Below are 26,538 nucleotides of genomic sequence, written 5' to 3' on the forward strand. Positions count from 1 at the left end.
TCCAGTGGGGCAACCTGCAGGACAATGAACATCATAGGAGTGAGGGCCTCATCCATGCTCAGAGCACACCCCCAGAACTCATGGCACTGCTTTAGTCAACACATTCAAAATGCTGAGGGTTGGTGTTGCTGGAGACCAGTCTCCAGCACCCCAGTATTCGGGACTCCTCTTCATGCTGGTTTAGCCTGCAGTCTCTAACACTGGACACAAAGTAAAAGACACAGGAAAAAAAGAAATCAGCTAAACATTTCCCAGCCCTGCAATATTGAAAGATGGGGGGTTCTCTCCCTGTGACAGTTTTAGGCACCACAACATCCACCCACTAGGAGGTGTTCTGCAGTGCCTTGAAGCCTGTTGGAACGGGGTTTTCCTCTTGCTTGCTCTGAGCTTGCCGCTGGGCAGTTTCGTTAGGCAACATCTAGTTCTGCTTTTATGAGATGATAGTGAATAATGGCTCCGTGCTCACTTCTCAGCTACGGAGGGATCAATCCATATCCTCTCCATGGAAGCTTCTTTCCAAGAAGCGCATTAGTCTTTGGGCTGTCCATTTTTTTTTTGGAAACCTAACGCTGCATTCTGTACAAACATTTTGCTACAGGAGAGAAAGTTCTTGATTTTGGAAGTGTCATTTTAGTACACCCAACGCAAATGTTTATAAATACATACCTGCACACAGACACAGTGCTTGTCCAAACACATTCAAAGGATACCTAGGTTCTTTCGTGTATTACATACTCAGAGTGAAAATAACCAGCTATATTTAACCCAGATCCAAGCCTAGACTAAATTATTTTAAAGGTCAATTAAAGAACAAAAAATCGTGGTAGTGAAGAGATAAAAAGCTCCCATTCATTTGCCATTCCAAGAGCTTTAACCAAAGCACAGAATGAGAAATTGCAATTAAGTAGGGTTTTATATAAAAATCGGTGACAACTCCAAGTTCCTGTACCTGCCAAGACCTGAATGCAGATGACTGAATTTGGCCTACAGCAGTTGATGGAAACTCCATCACTCACTGCGCTGATGTAGTTGTTTGGAAACCAATGGCTCTTGGCAGAGAAAACACATTTCAGCTTCTGTTGAATGACTGCACATATGATGAGCAGAAGATGAGATAGGCCAATAGCCGGTGTTCAAATCTGGATTATGTTTTGGCTAGGACTTAAAGTTCAGGTCTGGGGCCAAATGAAGGCTAGAATTTAGCCTGAAATATAATCCTGAAATCACATGGACTCTTCTCCTCAGGTATTGGACTTGGCGGCAGGATCCTAGGGATATTTTCTCCCTTGCAATTGCTGGTCTGCCCGTTTGGCAGGCGCGGCTGCGCTTGCTGCATTCCTGTTCTTTGGCCCTGTGTGAGTCAGTTCTGGAAAACTCTTATTAGACCACAACTGGAAAAGAAAAACTAAAAGAAAAAAAATACATATACACACAAAAACCCGAAGTCCAAACCCACAGATCAAATTTGCAAGATGGGTCGGAACCACAAAGCCCAGATTTCCACGCCAGCAGCCTGCATGAGTTCAGCTGGGAGATCCCAGAGCAGATCCCATGAGGGCCACCAGCAGCTGGGGGGGCCATGCAAGGCCAGGACCCGTCCCGAGCCAGAGGGGCCACAGGCGTCCCACGGGGAGAGCAAGCAGGGCCAGCCAAATCCCCCGAGCAGCACCAGGGTTTGTTCTCTGGCTGCCTCCGAAAGCTATTTCCAGAGCTTAACTCAACACCTTCCCTCAACCTCAGAGCACCTCCCAGAGCAAACATAATCACCTCCCAGGTTTGGGCCTTACGCAGAAAGAGATCCATCTGCACAGGAATGATATTTAGCACGGGTCACAGTTTAAAATGCCATCAAAAATACCTGGAAGGGCAGTCATGGTTCGGCTCTGCCATCAGCAGTGAGGTGAGGACACCTCGGTGTGTCTGCTGAGGTAGGGGTGTGACGTGCACCAGAAGATTTGTGCAATAAGCAGGAACAACAGCCTGGCTGCACTCCTCGCCATTTCTTAACGTCTGCACTCCTTGCCATTTCCACACACTGGGAACCCGTTTGAAAAGCAGCAATGGAAATCTTGGAAAGCGAATCGAAGCGAAGAAAAGCCCTTGGTGTAATTTTACAGCGTGTGAAAGACTTAAAGCAAGAAACACAACCAGATGCCACAAGGAAACTACTTCCAATTAGTTCTGCTTTGTGTTATACCTACTGATGAAAAATAAAAACAAATTCATTCTGTCAACAGCTCTATCTATAGCATAATCCTTAAATGAACTCATCCGTCAAACTGGTCTCCTCTGGCAAAACACATTACAATCCCTGTTTCTCAGCTGTGTGAATCAATCATCTGTTTCCCAAACCCATTGGTCAACATCTTAGAAACCCAATATATTTTTATTGCGCTAAACAAGCCAGTTGCAGGGCACCAACCTCACCACACCACCGATGTACAAAGTGTCCGTCTACTAGCAAACTTGGCGATTTCGGGGGAGCTGTTTCCTTGTCAAGGTTATAGGGTGAACGCACTGACCCAAAACGAGCAAACCTCGGCCATCCTGCCCCAGCAGTGTGGTCAGGCTGTGCTGCTGCTCACGGCTGGATGAGGTGAGAGATCACCGAAGAACAGACTGGATTTTCTTCTGGGTGGAGAGTTCAGATAGTGATGTTTGAAAGGGCATGGTTAGACTCTTTAGAAGATAAAGATTTTAAGACAAAGCTAATGGTTCACATTGAAGTGTAAGAAGTTACAGCTACAGTCATGTACCTCAAAGAAGTCCTGTTTCCCACCAAGACTCACTCGTGCTGCAAGCAGAGGTGTGCAGTTGATGCTTTGGGTTTCACTGCATCAGCTGATAGAAAATCTACCAAAAGTGTGATGCCAATCTGGGAGTTTCTTGCAGATGTGTTAGCTCAGACAGGCAAACTACAGCAGCAGTTTTACCTGAGGCCACTTCATAGAAGTTTATTACTTAGTTGTATTTTAACTGTTAAATTGACAACCATTATGAGTGTCACTAGGGAATCCCTCAAAATAATCTACAACACAGTTACCAGGACCTGGCTGATCTCAGAGCTAGGCCTGGGAGCCAGAAAAGGAGGGAGAGAGGAATTCATCTGAGCTGAAACCAAGGTCAGCTTCCCTGAGGACCTAAGCCATGGCTCCTGGACACTCATGTACTGGGGACATGGGGAATTCTGTCAGTTTAATGGCTCCAGCACCAACATCCTTGGGAGGAATGAAAAGTTGCCAGCAGAACTGGCTAAAAAAACAAAGCAAATGAGACACCTTTCACTGGAGGGTCAAATAATCCCAGTGCAGTTCACAAACACACTGTGAAATCCACCCATGGAAAACCATCTGGTGTTCATCTTCCCTAAACCCAAACATGGCCACCCCAAATCCCCAGGCATCCCAAGGGGAAGCAGCCTCAGCCAGAAGAACCACAGGGATGGACACACAGACATGGACACAGCCCTGTGTGCAGCAGGAGGGATGTATCTAGCTCTGCTCAGAGCTCTCTCCCTGCTTCATCGAAGGACCTGCTGCAATCCCCTGCCCCGTACCATGGATTGAGGCCATCCTCCCCTCTTGCTTTCACCAGCTCATCATTCAAATGCTTGTCTTTAAATGAAGCTGAAAGAGGCACTACAGCATGGCCAAATCCAAGCACTCGAACCCATGAGTCAGCCCCACACCCTGTTCATGAGCTGGCGTTGAACACCACGGGGGTTTTCACGATGCACTGAACACGCCTTTGCTTTGCTTTTGTATGTCCAAGGTCTGCTTTTCAGCAACAAAAAGTAGACAAATTTTTCTTTTCAAAGGTGTCCACTGGCACGAGCTTAGAGCCTAAAGCTTCTGCCGAAACATCAGGTTCTGCTCATTCATACTGTGCCACTAATTAGTATTGAGCAGGTACTTGAATTTTGAATGGACAACAATCTGTTGCACTCAAAGAAAAGACAAGAGGACATCTTCTGAGCACACAGCTGTGCTCCTGGCCAGGAGCAGAGCTCCGCAGTGCCTGGCCAAGCCAGGGCATGGCTTTGGGGAGCACCCACCAGGGCCTGGAGCTGTGCCCCAAACATTTTCCCCTGCTCAGCTCCCTAAACACCAATGGAGGGCTCAGGGCTCACCCCAGCAGGACGTGGGCCACCCCTCTGCAGACCCCTGACCCCACCATTGGGATATTTGCACTCCTGCTCGTCACACACCACCACCTCGGGGAGCTGCCCCAAACACTCATGCCCTTCACCTCACCGGAGCCGCTGCTCACCCCCAGCACCACACCACGCTATAAATATCCCTCCCAACCCCTCCTCATCCACTGAGCCCCTGGCACCCCGGGGCAGGGAGCAGCCCCGGGGCCACCACCTGCTTCGCCCACCCCGTGGGACGGCGCGGCCGCCCTGATCCCCGGGAGCCGGGACATCCCGGCCGGCTCTCCCCGAGGCACCGGCAGATTAGCGGCTCTATTTTTCAAGCTGCCCCTCTCTCACCCCCTCCAGCTTTCATTCAACTCGCAGGAATTTAAGGCAACTTGGCAGGGCAGGCAGGGTCTATATATAAACCCTGGTGGCCATCTCATCAAGCAAAACCCGATGAGCAAATGGCCTCTGTACCTGGAATGTGGTTTTGTGCAAGTGACAGGTCAGCAAAGCAGCTGACATCTTTCCTTGCAGCACAATGGGGATAGCAGGGATGCCATCAGCACTATTTTTTTCCTACCCTGCTGTGCACTAAAAAATTTATTCTAAGAACATTAGGGAGCAGGGCAGTAAAAATAGATCTGCAGGTTCAGCAAATGGCTCTCTCCACTCCTTGCGCTTCAACCTTTTTTGCAGAGAACAGGAGCAAAAAGGGTTGCGCTGCTCTGTTGAACTCTGTGTTTGCTCGGCAGTTCCCGGTAATGACACCGCTGTTTTCTGGGCTCATTTAAAAATGCTTCCAGCAACCTGGGCATTCTTGTGGTTCCAATTAAAACACTGTTGGCATTAACCACATGGTAAGGAAACTTGGAAATAAGGGTGACCTCGATTCAAACCCTCTTGCCAGGCTGGGAGCAGCCTGCAGAGCCTTTCTGTGTGCACGCAACATGAATGTCTCAGGGGGCTGCCGTGGCCAAATTTGCCTGGCCCCCAGAGACATGGCAGTGGTCAGATCATCTCAGAGTTAAGGCTGGTGGAGACATTTCCACGGAGCAGCCTGGGAAGTGCCCTGACAGCACTGGGAGGCAGCTCCTGCTTGTCCCAGCTCTGCGGGTGAGTTGCCTGTGGAGAGGTGAGCGTGTTTACAGCCAAATCATAAGCTGCTGAGTGCAGGCTTTGACTTTGGGCTCTCCTCTGGTTTCCTTGTAGGCAGAGGATGAGGACACGAGATGGACCACCACAGCAGGACCATCTCTGGGGTGAGGGCAGAGAAGGCAACCATGCATGTGGGGAGGCGCAGGCTGCCAAGCCTCGGGGCAGCAGGGCTGATGTCCCCATCCTCACCCCGCAGCCCCCCTGCACAGCAGGGCTGGTGCCTTGTGCTTTCAAACACATCCCCCAAAGCTAACGACGGCCTGGGGTTGGGCCATGGGATCTCTCTAAGGAGCTGTTTTGGGGGTAGATGATGCCAGTTTGACTAAGCTGAAACATCTGGCGTCAGCACACTCGGTGTCCCCTCCAGGCACCCAGCGGGGAGCGGCACGGAGCTGTGCACCATGCTCCCATCGAGCACAGCCCGAGCCCTCGAGCAGGGCGCTCCGGTCCCCATCCCCACAGCAGGGACACCCAGCACAGCATGGGGGGGCACTGTCCCCAGCTTCCCACCACAGATGTCACTCCAGGACCAGCCTGGCTGTGCTAACAACCAGCAAAGGGAGCCCCTGTGAACCTCTCTGGCTCCAGTTAAACCCAGCTTGGCTTCAGCTGGCTCTTGGGCCTTAATTAAGGTTTCCAAGCTACAGCAGCCACAAGGCTGGAAGACAAACATGCAGATGGCCTCCTACTCGCCCCCTCACCAGCTGGCATTAAAGGCTCGAGGGATGATGCACTTCTTTGGTGGATTTACACTAGTGAGACCCCATGTGTTGGTGGGCCAACACATGGCCAGGGGTAGTCCAGGGCAGAAATTCCTGCTAAAAGAACCACCCCACCACCCTACTCCCAACCCCTGAAATTTGCAGGCACATCCAAGTGATTAAAGGGATGGATCCTGAAGATTCAGCTTTCATTAAAGCCCTTGGTATTTAGGCTCCTGACCATGACAGAACAGGGGACCAACCCTCAGGTATACCTGTCACCCTCTGGTGCTGGGCAGCATGGGACAACCAAGGGCTGTCAACTCCTTGGGGTCCCCAGCAAAACCTCACCTGTTTGTAGAGGCAGCGTCCGTGGGGCTCTGCTTTTCAGATCTTCCCGGTTAAGCGAGATCCTTCTGCAACACAAGAAGTGACTTCAGCGCTCTGCTTCTCAAGAGCTCGTTTAACAGCATGCTGTGGGGATTAGGGGGACGACAAGGAATTTTAATAGAAGGGAAGCACTTTATAACTCACTTCCAAGTTGATTTGTACAGCCAAAGCTGCTTTGTTATTCTTTCACAGGGGAAAGATCCCAAGAGCAAACACCTTCAAAGGAGCAATCCAATTCTCCTTGAAGGCAGGAGAGGCAAACCCTGCAAGTCAAAGCAAGGGCTGAAACGTGCCCAGAATCCCCAAGCCCCTCGAGATCTCCATTTGTCAGATTGCTGCAGCATCCCCTGAGTCTCAGAAGCTGAAGCCTCATGGGTGACGCTGAGTTATCAAAACACCGATGTAGGTGGAATTTTTTAAGCCTAGAGCAACACTGTGCTTAGGATCACATCTTTAAAAGACTCTTTTCTTGGTGCTAAGGTTCATTTCAAAAGGGGAGATTTCTCTCCTGGGACTTCTAAAGCCCTTGTGTTTGCACTGCACCCTCACACAGGGACCAGGGGTGGTGGGGAAGCACCCAAACTAGCACTTGGCTTGGGTTTGGACAAATATAGACAAGAAATGGCAAATGTGAGGCCCCTGCCCCAGCAGGCTGGCCTGGGTGGCTGAAGGGAAGTCGAATATCAACCTTCAGAATACCAAAATTTGGCGGCAGAGGGATCCATTTGTGATTTCCATGTATTTCCAGCCTGAGGCTTTGCATCCCTCAGGCAAGCGTCATTCCTTGGCTTTCAACCCACCGAACTGAACCATCAGATTAAGGAATGACAAGACAGACGACATTTACTAACATTTGGCAGCCAGGCTGAGACAACGTCTCTCCACCATCGTTCGAGTAATCTCCCCTTGGAAAAGGCCCAGATGAGTGTTCCCGCTGCTCAGATGGTTCCAGAAGAAACGACTTGTAAACAGCGGTGGAAAACGACTTGTAAACAGCGTGCCAGGAAATACCAAAAGAAAAAACCATGCCGATTCAACAACGATTTCGGAGCCAGCTCCAGCAGTGATGCTCTGACGAGCATTAAACATGGCCATCGCTGTGCAGCTCCTGGGGACGGCCTTGTGCGAGGGGCCTGATCGCCTCAGCGGCCATTTGCACTCGCCTCCACCCTTGGCCCCTTCCAACACTGATGAAACCCACAGCGCCATGGCAATGCCTCGGTCCTCAGCACCCAACAAATGTGCCAGGGCCTGATTTTGAGAACCACAGCCCATGGGCGGGTATCTACCTCTGCCTTTCCTCATCGTCAGTGCCCTGCACATGGCGGTCTGTGAGCAGGGCCTGGCTGTGCTGCAGCACTCCTGGGGAAAGGCAGATGGATCAACATCCTGGGGATAAATACCACGTAAACTCATTGAGAGAAATCTGCCCTGTGGCCCTGTACCCCAACATATATGCAGCATCAAAAAGGCAGGAAAGGCCACAATTCCCCCCAGAGCCTGGGCAGAGGAAGGCACTTAGGGAAGTGTTGCAGCTCAGGTGCTTTCTAGCAGCCACAGCTCCCTCTCTTTGAGACAAGTGGCTTCCAGAAAGATCTCACATCGGCAACCCTCGCCTCCCACATGGGACTTCTGCAGTCCTACAGCTCTCCATACACCTGAGCTCCAAGCCTGAAGGACTTGACCAGCACCTGGCTAGGGAGCAATAGAGGAGATTCCCCTGCATCTCTACCTAAAACTTGGGGTTGAGGAGCCCCCCCAGACAGGCTCCTGTGACTGCACAACGACTGGCAATTAAAGAAGTTAGCCTCCACGCCACCAAGATGGGGCTCAAGAGGGACACTTTGCACAGATGTTGTCCAGACTGCCTCTGTCTCCGTGCTCGGTGTTCACCGACACGAGGCCGGACTGCTGAGTCTGTCACATAGGCCAGGCCTTTCAAATGTTAGATCTGAAGGATCAAATAACAATTTATGCATTTGGAAAAAGAGAGGTGAACCGCAGACAATAAAAAGCATGGATTCAGTCATTTCTCTCTTTGAAAGCGGTGGAAGTTGTTCATCAAAATCCCCAAGCAAAAATCTCACTACACGTCCTGTGAGCTATCCCCACTGCCAGATCCATACAAAGCTGTAAAATACACAGGCTACTTAAACCCTTCCTGCAGGGAGATCCACAGCCACAGGCTGCACAAACCCAGCTGGAGAAACACTGCGTTAAAGCCCCGCTTCTGGACCAAGGTTCAAAATGAAACAGCAGAGCAGAGCTTGAGGAGGTGAGAATAGGGCCTGAGGTTTTCCTGGTCATCTGCTCCAGGTTCTGTGCTGTGATCAGCACGTCCTAGGTCCCTTATAGGTCCCCACATGTAAATCCTGTAACCAAGCAGAGTTGCCTGGGAGGATGGCTGGCAGCTCTCCCTGCACGCCTGGAAGGAGCAGCCTCCAGCAACCACCCAGCTTCCAGACCTCTCAGCTCTCCTCCAGCCAGACCCACGATTTGCTGCATGACAAAACGGAGCGATCATTTCCACCCTGGTCTCCAGAAAGGTAGTTCTGCAACCCAGGCTGATTAGCTACCACACCAACCTCCTGTTCTTCGTATAAATCTAGTGCCTTTGATTACATCATGGCAGAAAACTGAAATATAACTCAGATGGTTAAGGCATTAATGGCTGCGCTGTAAAGACTCAACAATGCAAACCTTCCCAAAATGAACTGTCTTGACCTTCACCATGCTGACAATAAAAGTGTGACATCATGTGCAAACGAGCTTTAAATTTAAACCAGGTGCAGCGAGCTGCCTGGCGTCTTAGGGCTGCTGTGTAAACCACTAACATGCGAGCAGCTATGCTGGAGGCAAGTGAAATGCCAAGCCCGGACAGGACCCACTCAGCAACAGAAACAGGTATAAGCAGCTGTTGTGGTGCAGGACAAAAGAAAGCATTGCACTTGAAAAACGCAGCTCTGGGGCTATTTGGTACCAATTCTAGTTGGGGCAAATGTTATTAAGTAAACACAAATTTGCTGATGCTCATTTCCATGTGACGAGCACAGTCGCATTCATACAGCTCTGGAATTGAGCCAGTAGTACAGTGATGAGGTTTGTCCATTTTTCTCTCCTATTCAGTTCAGGACTCCCTTAGACTTTGCAGGGTGCTTGGGGTTGTGCTCGCAGCTTGTCAACCTGGACAACAATCAGAGAGCTCTGTGATTTACAGCCTCAAAGCAGGGCCCTGCCCCAGAGCCCTTCCAGCACAGCCACCACCCCTCTTGCTACCGCTCCTTAGAGAAATGTTCTGCCTTTGCCAACCACCCCTCACCTTGCCACACAACAAGGCCCTTCCAGTGCAAGTTTCCATGAGCAGTTTTCCAGTTTTCCACCTGCTTTGCCCTGCCCAGCTCCCACCATCCATGCCTGGAGGCAGCACTGGCACAGGGCACGCTGTGTGGCTGTGGCTGCTCACATCTCTTCTGCTGGTTCTCATTTCACAGGAGCAAAGCAGAGTCAGGGTTGCTGTGGCTGAAACCAATACCTGTGAGGAAGCCTACTGCATTTCTCTCACCCTTTACATTTTGGAGAGCATAGCTCAAACTCTGCTGAGAGCTGACAGGTCCTAGAGGATCAATGAGCAGCAGCCTCCTGGAGCACGTCTCACATTCATTGCGAGCTGGGTGCTGCAAGACATCAGCACTCAGAGAGGGGATCACACAAGATTACACGGGAGAACACACCAAACGAGGCACTGCTGGAATGATTTTAAGGAAATCTCCCTGCCCTGGCTAGAGAAATGTTACAGCCTGAGCTGGGGCTAACAGCAACACTTCAGGAACCGAGGGCAGAGAACCCAGCACTGGGTTTGCTTTGCTAAGTGGGCAGGCTACACACATGGCACGGGGAAAGAAAGATGACAAACAAATGAGTTATGCAAATACTGTTCTTTATTTTCTGCTTTTTCGGAACATACCCGAGCTGTTCCACAGGGAATTCAGAATAGGAAACATGTTGCACAACACACAGGTCAGACATCAGCTAGGCATTTTTTACATACAGATGATTATTTTTTATTTTCAACAGAATTTCAGCTCCACATTAAGCACGGTTGAATGAGCACAACTGAAAAACAAACACAAAAAACATCACCACAAACTGTGGAAGTTAGGCAGCTCTTTTTTAACACTGAAAACGTTCTGCCACTGGCAGTCATTAGGCAGTGATGTGCCTCAAGGTTTCTCAGTACGCAGAACAACTATAATGAATGCTTTCAACATTGAAGTCAACTGTAAAACAACAATTTTGGGCTAAGTGTTAAATCTAATTAGGAAAGGAGTTCTGCAGCAATCAATGTTACTTTAGCTCCTGGTCTGATTGGAAGTTGAATCTCTGAGAGCACATTAGGATGCCCACTACAGAGGTAACACTAATCTCCATCTCCGTAGGGACATTTGGAAACAACTTGATTATCCTCAAGCATTTGCAAGTGATGCAGTGGTAAAACGCCCATCCCTTTCTATTGTTTATACAATTACCAATGTAAGCCAAATAAAGATCCCAGGCTGCTGAATTAGCAGGATTCAGAATTTTGAACCTCACTTTGGCTCAGTAAGAGCTTAGGAGCTGGCTTACGAGAAAGGTACACATCTGCATTGATGGTGAAGCAATTAATTGTTTGTATCCAAAACAGGCACGATTCTGTCCTCACGTATCCTATGTAATACTGAAAGAGCACCAGCAGATGCTAATGAAAATACTTCATGTTCTTTACAATTAATCCTAAAATTAATTTTAGGAATTTATTTTAAATGAGACTGGAACACGTTTGGAGCACTGACTTCCAGATCCACACCAAAGTGGTAATTTGTGCAGCACCAGTAACACAGTAATGAAGTACAAGCCCATATCCTCTCTCATGGAAACAATGTGTTTACAAGCTGGGTAGGATTTAGCACTTGCCCTAGCAGCTCACTTGGACCATCACGTTTTCGTCCTCATTAGGAGGATTGTAGGGGCAGGAAATACAGCACCTTGAGTACGCTCCGTGTGACAAAAATGATTTAAGAACTCCAGATCAGCACAGGCTTCCCGTTACAAAGTTAACATGTCTCCATGTTCCAAAAAAAGAAATTCTTACAAGGACAGACATGACGGGCACACACCAAAAAGCCCTGCCTGCATCTAGTCCTGGCCTTTGGCAATGACCCCCTGTGGACACCTAGTGAAAACCAGAGCCACAAGGCATGACTAAAGGCAGACCTTTCACCCACACTGCACTCCCCATTAATAACCATGTGGAGTGCTCAACTAATGGCACGCTCCTGCCCAGTGCCACAGAACTGGCATTAATGCAAAACTGAAATGGAGGGGAAGGGGAAAGGAGCAATGGAGAGAGGGCAGGATGGCTTCAGTGTCTCAGTTTTCACTACACAGGGCCATGAGAGAATTTTAAACAAACTTGCTGCAATGAAAACGAGCATGAAGATGCAAACTGCTTAGAAACATGGGAGTAAAACACAAGTGTTTGTCACAATACAAAGACAGGTTAAGAACACTCTTGATTAGCAGCGCTCATTTCTGTAATACTGTTGACACACCTTCCACATCCAGCTTATAACAGTCTATCTGAAGTGTGAGCAGCTTTTAAACTGGCAAGGTATCGAAATAGGAGAGCGAGTGAAAACAAATCAAAGGCTACCAAATAATTTTCATCTCTACATTGTTCTTCTTGTTCAGCTGGGGAAAGGCAACTTTGCCAAGTGAGTTCAGAAATGGTAGCTACAGATAATAAAGTAGAACCACTAAAATTTAGAAATGTGGAAATATAGCCAAAAAAAGTCCGTACACAAGAAGAAAAATATATTTAGCAGCACATGAGTCAGCAGAAAGCTCCAGAGTGGGTATACATTTAGCTCAAAAAACCTCACGCTTGTGTACAACTGTAGTGAAAGCCTTACACAGCCATAATGAACAGAAGACAGAGAGAGATTCAGAGGTTAAAAATAGTTACTCTGTTTTTTCATAGCGGAAAACGCTTGCACCTTTTTCGAAGTCCTTTCTCTTTCTGCCCCTCTCCCCACATTTTAAGTTACGTATCATCCAAGCTTCTTAAAAGCAGCAGTATTTCCAGCTCTTTTCAAGTAGAAGATAACACGCATTCTGCACAGCAATGTGCTCCTATCCTTCCTGCACTGCAGTCAAAATGTAGTAACAGAGCTCCAGCAGAGGTGCAAATTGCTTCCCTTCATCCTCACGGTGTATTAACTTCACACACTGGTATTCATCATTCCAGAGCCTACCTACCAGGACAGTTAGTTAATAGCCAGGCTTGCGTACCCATGGATTAAAAACAATCATGTAGTGATTTCCATAGCGTTACAGGGATCAACTGTAAAACTGACACCTTATTTCAGGTATTCTGTGAGTCCCCGTTTTTTAACAAGATGCACACAAACCCAGCTGTCTATGTATGAGCAGAGGATTGCAGTGCAGGGCAAGACTCAGCTTTTTCAGGGGCAGAAAGTAAGAGCAAAGGCTTAACAAAACTTTGTCAACTTTCAGCACCTTCACAGATGATATAAATCTTCTTTGTTAAGTCCTGCTGTTTAGAGTTTAAAATAAAGTGACTGCAATGATGTCTAACAACTTCCACTTGCTACATGAGCATATAATAAATGAGAAACAATTTCCATAAAACCTCCCAATTCTAAGAAATATTCCTCCTAATTCCTAGTGTCTGGAAAAAAAAAGTAATCTGTACTTCATTGACACGTCTCCTGTTTCCTAAAAAGTTTTGGTTCAGTCAGAAAATAATTTCTTGATCTACTGCTATCATTGATTTCTCAAGATACACTTTAATAAAGTAGATTTTTAGCTTCTTACACTGCTGCCAGGGATACCCAGCGTGGCTGAACCCCTATAGTTCACCCCTATAGTGAACCCCAAAGCCTGTCATCAGCAATTACAGGGTAGCCACAGCCAGTAAGGTGGCTATACCTGGTTATGCAGAGTTGAAAAAGAACTGCAAGAACAAAGGCAAGCTGTAGAGCCTCTGTCCCTAATACTCACACAACATTGAGAAGCTGTCTGATTGACCCCTCGGATCCCAGGAGGCCAGAGACCTCTCAAGTTGGAGACATGCTCTGCGTACACAGCTTGCTTCAGGAGGTCAAGTATGAGATTTCTGAGAAAAATATTCTCATCTAACAGCTGCTGCTGCTCAAAAAGGCAGTCCCACTCCCTCTACCCGCTTGAGCCACCACCAGTGCTGATGCTGTAGAAGTAGCTGTGACCTTCTGGCCAAGAGTGAACACGCTGTTTCTGGTAGTGACAAACTCTTAGATGGCTCACCTTGCATCGTGAGACCTCTTCTAGAAGCTCTGTGATAAAAATGACTGCAATCTTTTCCAGAATATAGCGTACCAATTCCTACAGAATGGGGATTCTAACAAAACTTCTGAGTTAATGCCTGTGCCTCACCAATCAAGTCTATTTCTGTATTAAACTCCTAAGCAGAATTAAATTCCCCAGGCACAAAGGATTCCTGAAGCAGTACCAAGCTGCACAACCAACACCACCTGGATGCCTTCAGGCCATCTATCAGAAGTGAAATCCCGAAAGTTGAGTGATCTGTTTGCACTGCAGCTCAATAGCACAGACCCACTGCTAAGAAGTTAGGAATGCCATTTTACTGGGGCATCTTCCCTATTCCAAATGATAAAACATACATCAACATATAAACAGAATTGTTTCAGCGGGATTTTCTAGCTAGAGAAAGGTGCACTAGCTGTGCACTTTACGGACAGAAAAAATATATATAAATGGCGCTTACTAGCTGCTTCCAAATGACATAGATAAATTACTTTGCTGTGTTTTGTTTGTGTCTTATACCAATTCTCAGATGTAGAAGTGCTAACCTAAATTAAAAGAAATACTGCATCTGGAAATAATGAAGAACTTTCCCACTCTCTAAATCAAGCCATTTGAGTCTGAGGTCTAATTTCTTAACTTTACACAAGCCATTCCTGTGGAGGCTTAACTTCTTTAGGGCACACAGTCTCTAAAGAGATTAGGGTATTTTAAAGCCATCCTATTCCACCTGATAGTAACAAATTTAAGAAGGTTTACCATGATGTTAGTAGAATGAAAGCAGTGGAAGATATGAGGAACTTTTGTGGTGGGCACCCAATACCACACATGGCAGAGCCCAGTTGGTGTTGAAAATTGCAGTCACATTCCATTTAGGCCAAGAAAGAATTACAGAAGGCTACATTAAAGTTTAGAGATCTGGGGTAAAACTAAGGTTCCATAAACGTAAAATTTCCTTTGACTTTGACACAGGCAGAATTTCACATTTCAAGCCCAAGCCTCCTCTGACACACAGCAGTAAATAACATTTAGATATGCTCTATTTCAAACATGAAACACTAGTAGAAATGGGAGTAAGAGAGAAAAAAAAACATTTTCCACCATCAGGAATACTGAGGTAAATTGAATAACATTCAAAAGCAGACATTAATTGAAAGATATCTATTTTTAACTTGAAAATTGAGACTTTTGAGACTTCCTAATGCTACTAAAACCTATTAAGCTAGACGGGAAAAAGCATCTAATTTAAAAATTACTTCAATAAGATTCAAGTACACAGAGGTATAAAACTGTATTCAAGAAAACAATTACCACGATGTGCCCATTAAACTGGGCTAAGGCTCTTGGGTTTCTGAATCCATATTTGGATAAATTAGGGTAAACATTTGGAATCAGGAAGTTCTTAATATGAACTGGCTGAAGTTTTGGAAATTATTCAAGCAACAGAAGTCTTTCACTGTTAGGATAATGTGTGGCATGCACATCATGATTGATATAAAATCTGTCCATATCATTCTCTCTAAAAGAAAAGTTATTTCAAGGTTCTGCTTTTGTTCACCATGTGCGCTAAACTGTTTTTGCATTGCAGAAATTCTCAAGAGATCTTTTTACCTGTCATGATTACATCATTAAAAACTAATATTTTAGAATGGCAAAGACTTATTGTGCAATAACTGGAGAGTTCCTTCTCAAGATTAAAGAAGGAACATTACTAATGGACTAAAAAAAGAGGATTATTTCTTCGACAGTGATTTCTTTGGGATGTTCAACATTCATTTCAGTAGTTTTGACATATCTCTGGTTCTTGATGTCCTCCTGAAGCCCACTTCAGACAGTAACAATATGCTGTTACTGATTAATCCAATTGAAAATTATTAGAACTAAACTGAGAAGACCAACACAAATGCCAAAAATAACCAGTGCACATGCCTGTGAAGAAAGAAAGAGAAAAATTAATGTTTTACTGAAGAAAGCATTTTACATTTCTAAAGCTTATGACTGATGATGAAAAAACCTGTAAGGACAGGTCTTTTCAAATAATTTTTTTATGCTGCAATTATTCAGTCTTCAAATACAAGGTGTCTGCTTAGGGTAAAATGGAACTAAGTCTGCTCTGAGACAGTTTCACTTGAAACTCCCAGAACAGTTTAGTTTGCTCACAGTATCAGTATGAAAACTGCATAGATGGACCTGTTTGCAAACAAAACAAAACAAACAAACAAAGACAAACAAACATTTAGCCCTTTAGAGCTCTGAATGAGTTAAGAAACTGAATTTGTATTTTACCAAAATTTAAATGACAATGGATTCTTTATTTCTGAACAGCCAATTCACCATAAGAAAACCACAGTTCAAAACAGATTGTGAATTTCTAACAAGGCCCCAGTTTTTTTGTAACTAATCAAGACTTTAAATGGTCAGAAGAGCCTCATCACAAGATTTTCTTCCAGGTTCTCTATTTTATCAACAAAAGAGCAGCCCTGTGAATCATAGGAGTATCAGATAGTCTACATATAAGCAGTTTGTTGGCATTTTAGACACTGTCACAGAGTTGTTCTGCTGATCAGTGGTTAAAAAGAAGAGAAGCAGAGTAACAGCACAAAAAGCAGGCTGCTGCACAAATTCCAACTTGAGCTTAACATACTGTGCCAAAAGAGAAACCATAAAGAAAAAAAAAATCACCATGTTTTCCAGAAGGCTTACACTGAAAACAAGCATAAACACTGTTTCACTTAAATGCAGTTTGGCTTTGTCCCAGCTGCCCAAATAACATCAGAGTAATGCGTAAAAAACAAGGAGAAACTGGATTAAAAGTTGACATCTGAAAACTACAGGGAAAAGCATGTATTCGGATCAGTGGTCCAGCCCACAGACATACTGCTACTCTAAGAGGTCTTGTAAAAAACGGAGTTTCAGAAACAGCAGAGCTAACATGAAAGATAAAAGAAAACGCTCACAGATTTTGCGAACTGCAATGAAAACAGGAACTTTGCCCCTTGGATTACATGCTCTACAGTGCATTAAGATGTATCTAGAATAAGCCTCTTTAAATATAATTAGCACAAGTGGAATAAAGCATACCCCAAGTTTCTGTGGAGATAGAAAGTCCTCTCTGCTAAGCTTCAGATAAAATAGTCCAGGATATACAAAAAGCAAACATGTTGATGTGGTTGAACCTTTAAAAAACAGAAAGTAAGATTTTACTTGGAGCAAGATTCAAATATACTAGCTCATCATAATACTGAATTTATTGAATAAAAATAATTTAAAAAAAAAAAACACAACACAACTTACCAACTACTCCAAACATATTTTTAATGTCTGGCACATACATTGCAAACAACACAACGATTGTATTCAGTGCTAAAGTGACAAAGATATGGCAAATCCATGACACAGGAAGATGAGAGAAAAATAGCATCAATACTGCTTTCCTTGCCTGCATAAAAGGAAGAGAAACATTGCATCTGTAAATAAATGCATTTATTTTAATCTTATTTCAATTTCATAAACAAGAATTTTATCATTTCAGATGTGAAAGAACATTTTAAATCAAAATGCAAAAATAATTTGCTAAGAGTTAAATTAAGTTTTGTCTTTCTGTAGCATGGAAATAACTGAAGTATTGAGGCAATATTTATCATGTGGGCCCTTAGTCTTAAGGAACAATTCCTTATTTGCATGGACAATAAAAGGTTTGGGGGATAATCTTTTGTCTCTCTTTGAGCATGCCTGTTAGGAAGTAACACAGCTGCCAACTTGTATGTAATCTACACATCAATTATATATACATAGTTTTAACTGTTGTTTTTTGGTTTTATTTTTTGTCATAACTGAATGAATTCTCTTAAACCTACCGTGGTATTGATAAGCTAAAGTATTTTTTTTCCAGTGGTGAAATAAGTCAATATGTGTTTTCAATTTACAATGAAATTGAGTTTTCAAGTGTAAGTATGTTTGTGTGCGTGCATGTAGAAAGGAAAATCCAAGTCAGCAAAACTCAATTTAAGAGGAAAAAAAAAAAATCAAACTAAATAAACTTTAGAAGTTCTGAATTCTCTAAATTAAAAACAATGCTGTGGGCTAGTTTTAATCTGAAATCTGTCTCAAGAGCACAAATTAGCTTAGTGGTTAGTTGTTATTTTGGAGCTCTCATGGAACATATGCAAATATGTGGTCTTTGATCAATCACTTGACAAGTGAATAAGATACACAAGACTAGATGTGACTCAAATATTGCAGTCTGCAAAGCGTTAGTGTTACCATTGCTTATGCCAGCTTAAAAATTTTTAGGAGTACTTACAGGGAAGTGGATTAGAGGGACTGTCAAAAGCACAGCAAACAGTATGGCTAATTTAACAGTCAGGATGACAGTATCATGTGGCAGGTACTTGTTGTAACTTTGCAGCAATTCAGAGTCCACTTTGTCTGAAAAACAGAAAAATGAATTATTTTCTTAATTGGCTGAGATCTAACAGTGAAATAATTAGCAACGCATATTAAGCTTACGTTCAAATTGATCATTTTGCATGAAAGTAATGCAGAGCGGGAGGGGGTACACAGAAGCTTCGCTGATATACCAGCTCTAATTGATACATAACCCAGAGAAAACTTAAAAATAATAATAATAAAACCTTCAAAACGCAAGACCCTACAAGACCCTATAGAACCTTTGCTGAAACCAAAGCCATCTAAGAGAAGATACAAATATGGAGGAGGAAGGATTAAAAAGATATTCCAACCTTGTAGATACATTTTCTGAAACTTGCAGTCCACTCACTATTCACACAATGTTTAAACTTACCTGAATTTTGCCACATTAGCTAGGCTTAAAATAAAAGACAAGTTTTAGTGAGCTAACAACACAGGTTAAGTCTAGAAAACTCCTGAAAATATCTCACATAGAACTGAAGAAAATGTACAGATACTGGTATCCACAAGTCTTAAATCTTTTCAATAGGAATATTTTGAACAGATAACAAAAAGTACCATTCATAAATTAAAATGTGGGTTTAGTCTAAGTCTGGTCTACCAGATACACTGACACTCGACAAAGGGCCTGAAACTTAAGCAGGGGCTTCATTTCACTAATAAACAAAGAAAATGCAACTTGACTGATTAAGTCGTCACACAACTCTTCCAATCCTAACACGTCAGCAATACTGTAACATCTAGATTTACTTTTCTAGGCTCCAAATACCTGCATGGAGGCTGCTACAGTTCAATTTGCAGACTCGTTTCGGTTAGGACCTAGTTTGGTACAGATGCTGTACAAACCTGTTCACAAATACCTTTTGAAAAGTAAAAAATCTTCAGTAGTGTGAAATACAAATTGTATTAGTTTTGCTCAGTCTGCTGAGTAAAGAAAAGGGATATGTGAAACGAAGCCAAGCATACAGTACTGTAAAACTTGTTCTGTTTGTATGAAACAGACAACACCAGATTACTTTTCTTCTACTAGAAACCAGGAACAAATTCACTTTGCTAAACTGACTGAAATGCATTTTCCCTTTTTTATTTTTCCAGAAACATTAAGTGATATGTGAGGTAAAATTTCACGATTTGAAATAAAAGCTGCAATTTAATTTAAAGGAAGAAATGTTAAGAACTATACTAGGGTATGTGCTTTTCTTATCCGCTGCCTCTCTCTATATATATATACACACACACATATATATATACACATACACCAGAACACTGGTGTACTGCTGCATGACATGGAGAAGAATATTTAGCGTCAGGTATACTTTTAAATGGAATTTCTAACAACAAAAATATATATATATATTGACACTTGAGACTGATTTTCCTTCACGCCAAACAGAGGCAAAGTGCAAAATAATGACACCTAAAGGCTGACAGTTTGGTTTCCTATAGCACTCAAAGAACAACAGAGGACTGTGTTGGTAACAACCGACACCAAAAGCTTTCATATCACAGCTCTACTTTCTTCAGAGTGTGAATCTTCTGTGATCTCCATCATGTGCATATTTAACTTTGCAACACCAGTCTACTGCAGAATTACTACAGTATCATGCACTACCTGCATCCTTCACCTTTGTCTAAGACATTTGCCCTTTTAACCTGAAAAGCTTCACTACTGCTAAACTGACAGCAAAAGTCAGAGTCCAGAAAGCAGCCTGCTCCTTTGACCACGTATGCACTTTTGGAGTTCAGAATAGACCACGTTTTCACCAATGTCCAGTCAGTGTATGAAATTTCAAAGCTGCAGAAAACACTATAAAACTTCTGAACCACAAAAAAATGAAATATGTCTCATTTCAAAGTCTTTTTTTGTTGTTGTTGTTATTGTTTTCAATTTAAAATAAAATGGTTTGCATTTTCTTGGACTAGTGTTTTAGGAACAGAGAACAGATTCTCTCTATTTAAAGAAGTAAGTTAATTAAACAAGACAACCAGAAAGTTAAAAAAGGAGCAGAAGCTTGCAAGGGAAAAAAGTAATATCTTACAGACATTTACTATTGGTTCTGGTGTTTTAGGCTCTTGAGTCAGTTACTAAAACAAATCAGGCTTGCAGAAAACCAGAAATGGTCACAGTGAGGCAGACTAGAAATCTGCAGTCAAAAGGCCTTGCCCCAGAGAAACCATGACACTGAAGGTGATGGGAATTGGGACTGTCTCTAGGACACTATTTTTTCTTTGATCTTCTTGTTGAGATCTCATCCGGAGACAGATGGTTATCCTGCACTGACTCCTGAATCACAGTGGCACTTAAAATTATATTTTCCTACAAATCATATGGAGACAGTTAATTAAATAAGGAAATGTTAACAGTGGCCTATACTCTTTTAGGGGTTTCAAGACTCCCCATGTAATTTTTCTGAGGATGTAAGGATTCTGAGTATCAGGGGAACATTTTTAGACAGTTAAGGTCAGACATACACTAATACTTGGAAAACAAGGTGCAAAACTTCCTAGAAATTTGGAATTGCTAGCTGCTGAAAGCCAACATTCTTGCTGCTTTGTCAAGCACTATCTCAAAGCCATGACCAAGAAATGTAAAACACTCTGAAAAGGAGAGGGGAATCCTAATCAGAATACTTCAGTGTAATTGTCTTACTGTCCTTATAAGAATTTTTATTCATTCCAATCCAGACAGGCTAGCATGTGATCATCCCATATAAAGGGTGAGTTTTCAGAATAGATTAGAAGAATCCATATAGGTGACTGTGATGCACTTACATGATGTCATTTGCATGATACAACTGCAGAAGACAGATCACTAAGCAGAGGCAACCCAATCTGAAAACGTGTACTACATTAAGCAAAACACAGCATAACAAATTTAAAGCAGGATGCTTGGGAGATAAATGACATTTCCTAGAAATGGCACCATTGTGACATTATATGACAATAATGAAAACACTCTCAAACTGCTAACCGTTCAGAAGATGACAAAACAGCTGCTAGCTCTGTTACATAAGACTGCTAAAATTGCTTTATGAAACAGACGCACACCTACTTCTGCCAAGATTCTGACGGACCTTAAAAAAAAAAAGTCACTATCTACGAGTTTGGAAATCTGAGTATTTGCAAAACACAAGAATAGCAGTCACCTGTCTTTTAACTCAACTGAAAAACTATGCCCAGAAGTATACAAGAGTCCAAACACAGGGTTATTAAATTGATACTCAAGTACATTGTCATGTAAGCTCTATATAGCAAATGGAACTGGAAGATATCCGTAGAATTTAGCAGGGACAGTTTCATTGCCACTTTTCTGTTTGATAATAAAAAGGTATATTTACTTTATCAGGTATTATGTCGAAAACATCTCTAAGAAATGTGTGTTTCTTGGTTCAGAACACCTATCAAACAGATACCACCTCCAGCTCAGGACCCACATGGAACACAAATTATTGAAGATGGGAAGCATGTACGAGGAAGACCAACTCAAATCTTACGCTTAAAATTTTTTCTTCCCTAGCCTTTCATCATTGCCCTCCACTGAAGTCAAGCCACAAAATTAGATGGACCTTTCGTCTGATTCAGCCCTTTTAATTTTCTCATCTTCCTTGCTTATTTTTTCTGGAGTCCTCTGGGTTATCTTTACCTTGTGCATGAAGAAAAGGTAACACAAAGAAGTCGCTTTGTGCAATCCTTTAAAATAAAACTTCCTGTTATTTTAGGAAAGGAACTAAACTTCCAGCAGATTCTGAGTGAAATAGCTAGTGCTAGTTCTGATAAATTTGTAAAAAGACAGAAACAAAACAAGGAAGCAATACATGCTTTGTACCCAAGCTGTATCAGACAAGGCAAACATGACTACAAACCTTGACGTCTCCCTGACATCAGGGCTAGCTTGCTGAAGGTCACAACCCTTACATAAAAGGCAGCAGCCTCAGCGCTACTTTGAGACCACAAAACAAGTGGGGATATCACAGGGTTAATAGACATTTTGAATTTTGCTTGAAGATACAGCCTTAGAAAAGAGGTTTCAAACTTGCTGGACCAGCAGACTCTGCCACCAGATCTCAAAATTTCTCTCACAGTCCATGACTTTCACTTATACTCTGAGAAGTCAGTAAGATTGTAGCACTTTGCAGTATTAGGCATATCCTTAAGTCTTCACAGGACCAAGATTTCTGAGGATTTAAGTGTATCAATGCATAAACAAGTCTGAAGTTCTCCAGACAATGCATGCATCATTTATTATTAGCCTGCATTCTAGAGAATACTTGGAGAACATACTTACCATAAAATGTCAGATACCCAAACAAAGCAGACATAAAGTAAATTAGGAAACTCAGGCCAATTCCTGTGACAGTTACATTCTGCATTCTACTTTTGGATGGACTAAAATGAAAAAAAAAAAAAAAGAAAAAAAAAAAAAAAAGAAAATGAGTGTTGTTTAATGTGAACCATTGACAACATGCAATCTACATTATTAAAAAAAACATAGTATTTAGCCTTTCATAAGAAACCATATTCTTAATTTATGGCCACGGTTATTTGCTGAGTCTATGTTCTTAGTAACACTTGTTTTTCTTAAAGTATTTTTAATCTTGCAATTAAAGTGCACTTTCCATGCAGACAACAAACACTGTCCCCCTGTGGTAGGGAATTTAGACATGCCAGAGTGATATATGTGAGTGTATATATATATAATTTATTTTATTTATTTAAATCAAAGTTTTGATTTATAAAAGATGATATATATCCAGAGACAGGAAGGGAATTTGGGCCAAAATCCACTGAATCTGGTGAAATGCAGATTCAGTTACAGCAATAAAAACTAACTAGTAAGTACCTTAGCAAATGACCTTTTTTCTCCAGATGGCCAGGACAATGTACTGACATTGCTGATGGAACCATATTTGCTACTTTTCTCTCCTGTAAGAGAGGAAAAGCCAGTACAGACTAGAGCTGTACACCTCCCAAAAACATGAAGGCTACTGACTTTGCATTGCTTGACAACACTGACTAAAACATTCAGGATTGATTGATTTAGGGAAAATATAGCAGGAAAGCTACCATTATATTTTAATGTTGCCTGTGTTTTCATATATTACCTCTGGAGCTCACAGTAAATCGGCAAGACGGAGGTATGGCAGAGAAAAGAGAAGGCCATAGTTGGTATTGCATAAGCACTCTAAAATAGAAGAAGAACATACTTTAGGTTGTTTGTTATTACGGATGGTTGGAAAATTATCTGAATTAATTCAGAGTTCAGTGCAAGTCTTGGAAGACAAAATCTTTCCATATTAATGCTTCAAGATAAATCTTCACAATGCAGAATGGTGCCTCTGAATCGTTCCACAGAACTGGACCTTTTCAACTGGTATTTCTTCAGATGCTGTTCCCAGCTTACTATTTCATGATCAGGAGAGGTCATCAGACAGCATGTCAACAAGCTAACAACTGAGAGGCCAAGACCTTACGTAAGAGTAGGATTCGCCCCCGAGTCAGTGTATCAACCATGACATTTTCTAAGTTTTCTAAATTTCAATATCCATAGCTACCTATCAAATTATTGACTCCCTTAACCCTGACTTCACTATTTTCTCATCATTTCATTAAAAAATGGATACAGCATCCAGCAAACATAACATGGTTTAGCATCTGAAGTTTTAAAAGAGTTACATAATTAAAGTTGTAACCACACAATTAGTGGTATGTTATTTCAAAAACTTGTACTAGCAGAGATGAATCATCTCCTGTAGCTTACTTTAATTGCCAAGTAGCAATTAAAGTATAAAATAACCTGAACTACAACAAGGTCCATACTGGTAAAAAATATGCCACTTTCAATTGATAAAATTAAAAAGGCAAAACCCAGTATAGATTCTACAAAGTACAAAAGGCCAGACCAAAAGCTGTAACATCATGGTAGACGCTTCTGGTCAAAACAGAATTTCTTCTTTGTTCTACATTTACATTTGTCTGATGTTTGCATTGCCCAAGCTTTCTTTTTTTTTTTTTTTTTTTTTTTTTTTTTTTTGGGGTGGGGGGCAGATTTTGTTCTTTCAGACAAATGCAACCAACTGCAGCCCTCTTGAGTTCCAATACGCTATAGGCCTTTCCCAAACTTAGTCTTCTCTTTTCCCCTTCCTCTTCAACCAGCAGAGATTAGAGTGCCAAGGGAAAGGTTTAGGTTGGATATTATGAAAAAATTCTTCATTGAAAGCGTGGTGAATTGTTGGAACAGGCTGCCCAGGCTGAGTCACCGACCCTTGGAGGTATTTAGAAGACGTGCAGATGTGGTGCTTAGGGACGTGGTTTAATGGTAGGCTTGGCAGTGCCAGGTGAACGGTTGGACTTGATGATCTTAGAGGTATTTTCCAACCTAAATGATTCCATGATCCTATAATACTTCCTCTCCTGCAAGACATAGTGGGTGGTGACACAATTTAAATGCCAGAATAATTAACAAATACCCAAGCTGGCATCCAATGAAATGCACAAGATTGCATTAGGCCTGAAGAATTAGCTTCAGGAAAGCAAAAACAAAGATTAGGTCCAGGCAGTTTCAGTAAACCTGTTCTTCAAGGAACTAAAAGTGTGCATACAGTCAAGCAGCACTGACTTCCAGCACATGAAGTTGGCTTGATCTGACTGCATCATGAGGCTGACCACCGCTGAATCTGTTATACTTAATACTTCAGTCACATTTGCAAAATGTTTTCATTAAACACTAACTTGGACACCCAGCCTTCATATAAAAAAAGAAAGAGAGACTGGATAACGCTTGGCAGTAGGTATAGGAAATATTTCAGCAGCCTATAACTAGTTTTACAGAAGTTTAGCTTACCCTGGATAGAGATTAAAACCCAATTCTTTAACACCCTCCCCTTTAGTTAGCTTATTGTTAGTAGAGATTACCTCCTTTGAAAGATGAAAGAGCTTTGCTTTACAATCCGCAGTAGAATTTGAAACCTGTAAGACATACATGCAAAAAACATGACATAATGAAAGAACGAGCCCAAACCACAGACGTGAAACTTTTTGGTTTCTCGACAGTAAAACTGCGATGGCTAAGAAAAGAAGGAATTTAAATCACAAGTAATTCTGAAAGTGTTAATGTAAAAAAAAAAAAAATAGTATTCCAGTTATTAATAAAATTAGAAGAACTTCAAAACAGCATGTACCTTACCTGTAAAGGTCCTATTGCACTCTTCAGAGGTAGAGGACAAGGGATGGACCACTTTTTTATCATAACCTGCAAAACACCATATTTAATGTACAAATGATATCCTAAAAATCAGGTTACGTTTAGATATACATAGAGATAATAATGGACAGTTGGCGTACAAAGCAGGCAGCTACACCCTCAGTAAATCAACTAGTTTGACTAGTGGATAGTTGGGCTACAGAAAGGGGGGCTCGAAGGAAAAGCCTGTCCGTGCCATTCCATCCAGCTGCTCACTAAGCACAGCTGGCAGCCTTATGGCTTGCCTGTCTGGAGGTGCTGTACCGAAATGAGCTATGACATTAACAGAAATACAGCCAGTGCTCCGCATTCACTCTCTGTGCTCCACACTAACTGCCTCCCATACAGAATAGCTGCTGTGTTAGCTATCCCAGGCTCTTTCGCTAAGTAGACAAGCCCTTAACAGAGATAGAGCAGAGCCTAGGGCTAATCTTAAAAGGCAGAAACATATGGTTTGGACTAGAAAGCAAAGGAAAAACAATAAATGCAATTATTGTCCCAGAATGTCATTGGGGCTTTAGCTACACCCTGCTGGTTTAGGGACTGCCAAGTAACAGTGCTGAAAATCAAAGGGAAATTAAAGTAAGAAACGTTACCTCTTTTTTCAGGAGGTTAGTTTGAAATGATAGTTATATTGCTCTCGTCACCCTAATTAATTTCCTATTGTAGTTGCCTGGCTTTAGAGGTTATAATTCTTTTGAAGCCTAGAGCAAATAATTAAAAACTTAATTAAAGACTCAGATTCACAAGAAGAATAACATGGAAGGCAGTGTTTCTTCTGGCTCAATCTGCTTTTTGCTTGCAGCCAAGTGGTGCTCCCCAGAGAGCGAGGATTAGGTGCTCTCTCTTGCCACCAGTGCCAAGAGAAGCAAGGGAATGCTACCTCGGGAGAAACTGGGGGGCAAGGAAATAGCAGGTACACAACATGCCGAGTGTTGTGGCAATAACACACAACTTAAATTGCATGGATTCAAACAAATTGCAACTCAAGGAACGGAACCAGGAAGCAGCTTGCACAACAGCACTCCGTAAACTTTGTGAAAAAGGATTAAAAGTAAAAATGGGATTCCTCCAAGCATGTTTCTGACATTAAACTGGCAGTGCTTCATATCAGGTCTGTT

General features: G+C 42.7%; 1 protein-coding gene across 2 annotated transcripts in view; it reads right to left on the bottom strand.

Annotated features, from left to right (window-relative positions):
- Window positions 1-10,338: 10,338 nt before the first annotated feature.
- Window positions 10,339-26,538, bottom strand: part of SLC38A6 (solute carrier family 38 member 6) — a 44,764-nt gene continuing 28,564 nt past the window's right edge. For both annotated transcript variants that reach the window (XM_084288400.1, XM_084288401.1), the window contains exons 9-16: window positions 25,361-25,426; window positions 25,090-25,143; window positions 23,280-23,359; window positions 22,463-22,563; window positions 18,050-18,174; window positions 17,041-17,185; window positions 16,828-16,922; window positions 10,339-15,675 (exon numbers count right to left, since the gene is read on the bottom strand). In XM_084288400.1, the coding sequence (XP_084144526.1) occupies window positions 15,595-15,675; window positions 16,828-16,922; window positions 17,041-17,185; window positions 18,050-18,174; window positions 22,463-22,563; window positions 23,280-23,359; window positions 25,090-25,143; window positions 25,361-25,426 (747 nt within the window). In that variant the 3' untranslated portion in view covers window positions 10,339-15,594. The remainder of the gene's footprint in view (window positions 15,676-16,827; window positions 16,923-17,040; window positions 17,186-18,049; window positions 18,175-22,462; window positions 22,564-23,279; window positions 23,360-25,089; window positions 25,144-25,360; window positions 25,427-26,538) is intronic.

Source organism: Netta rufina (genome assembly GCF_964035555.1).
Source record: "Netta rufina genome assembly, chromosome: 5".
Taxonomy (NCBI): domain Eukaryota; kingdom Metazoa; phylum Chordata; class Aves; order Anseriformes; family Anatidae; genus Netta; species Netta rufina.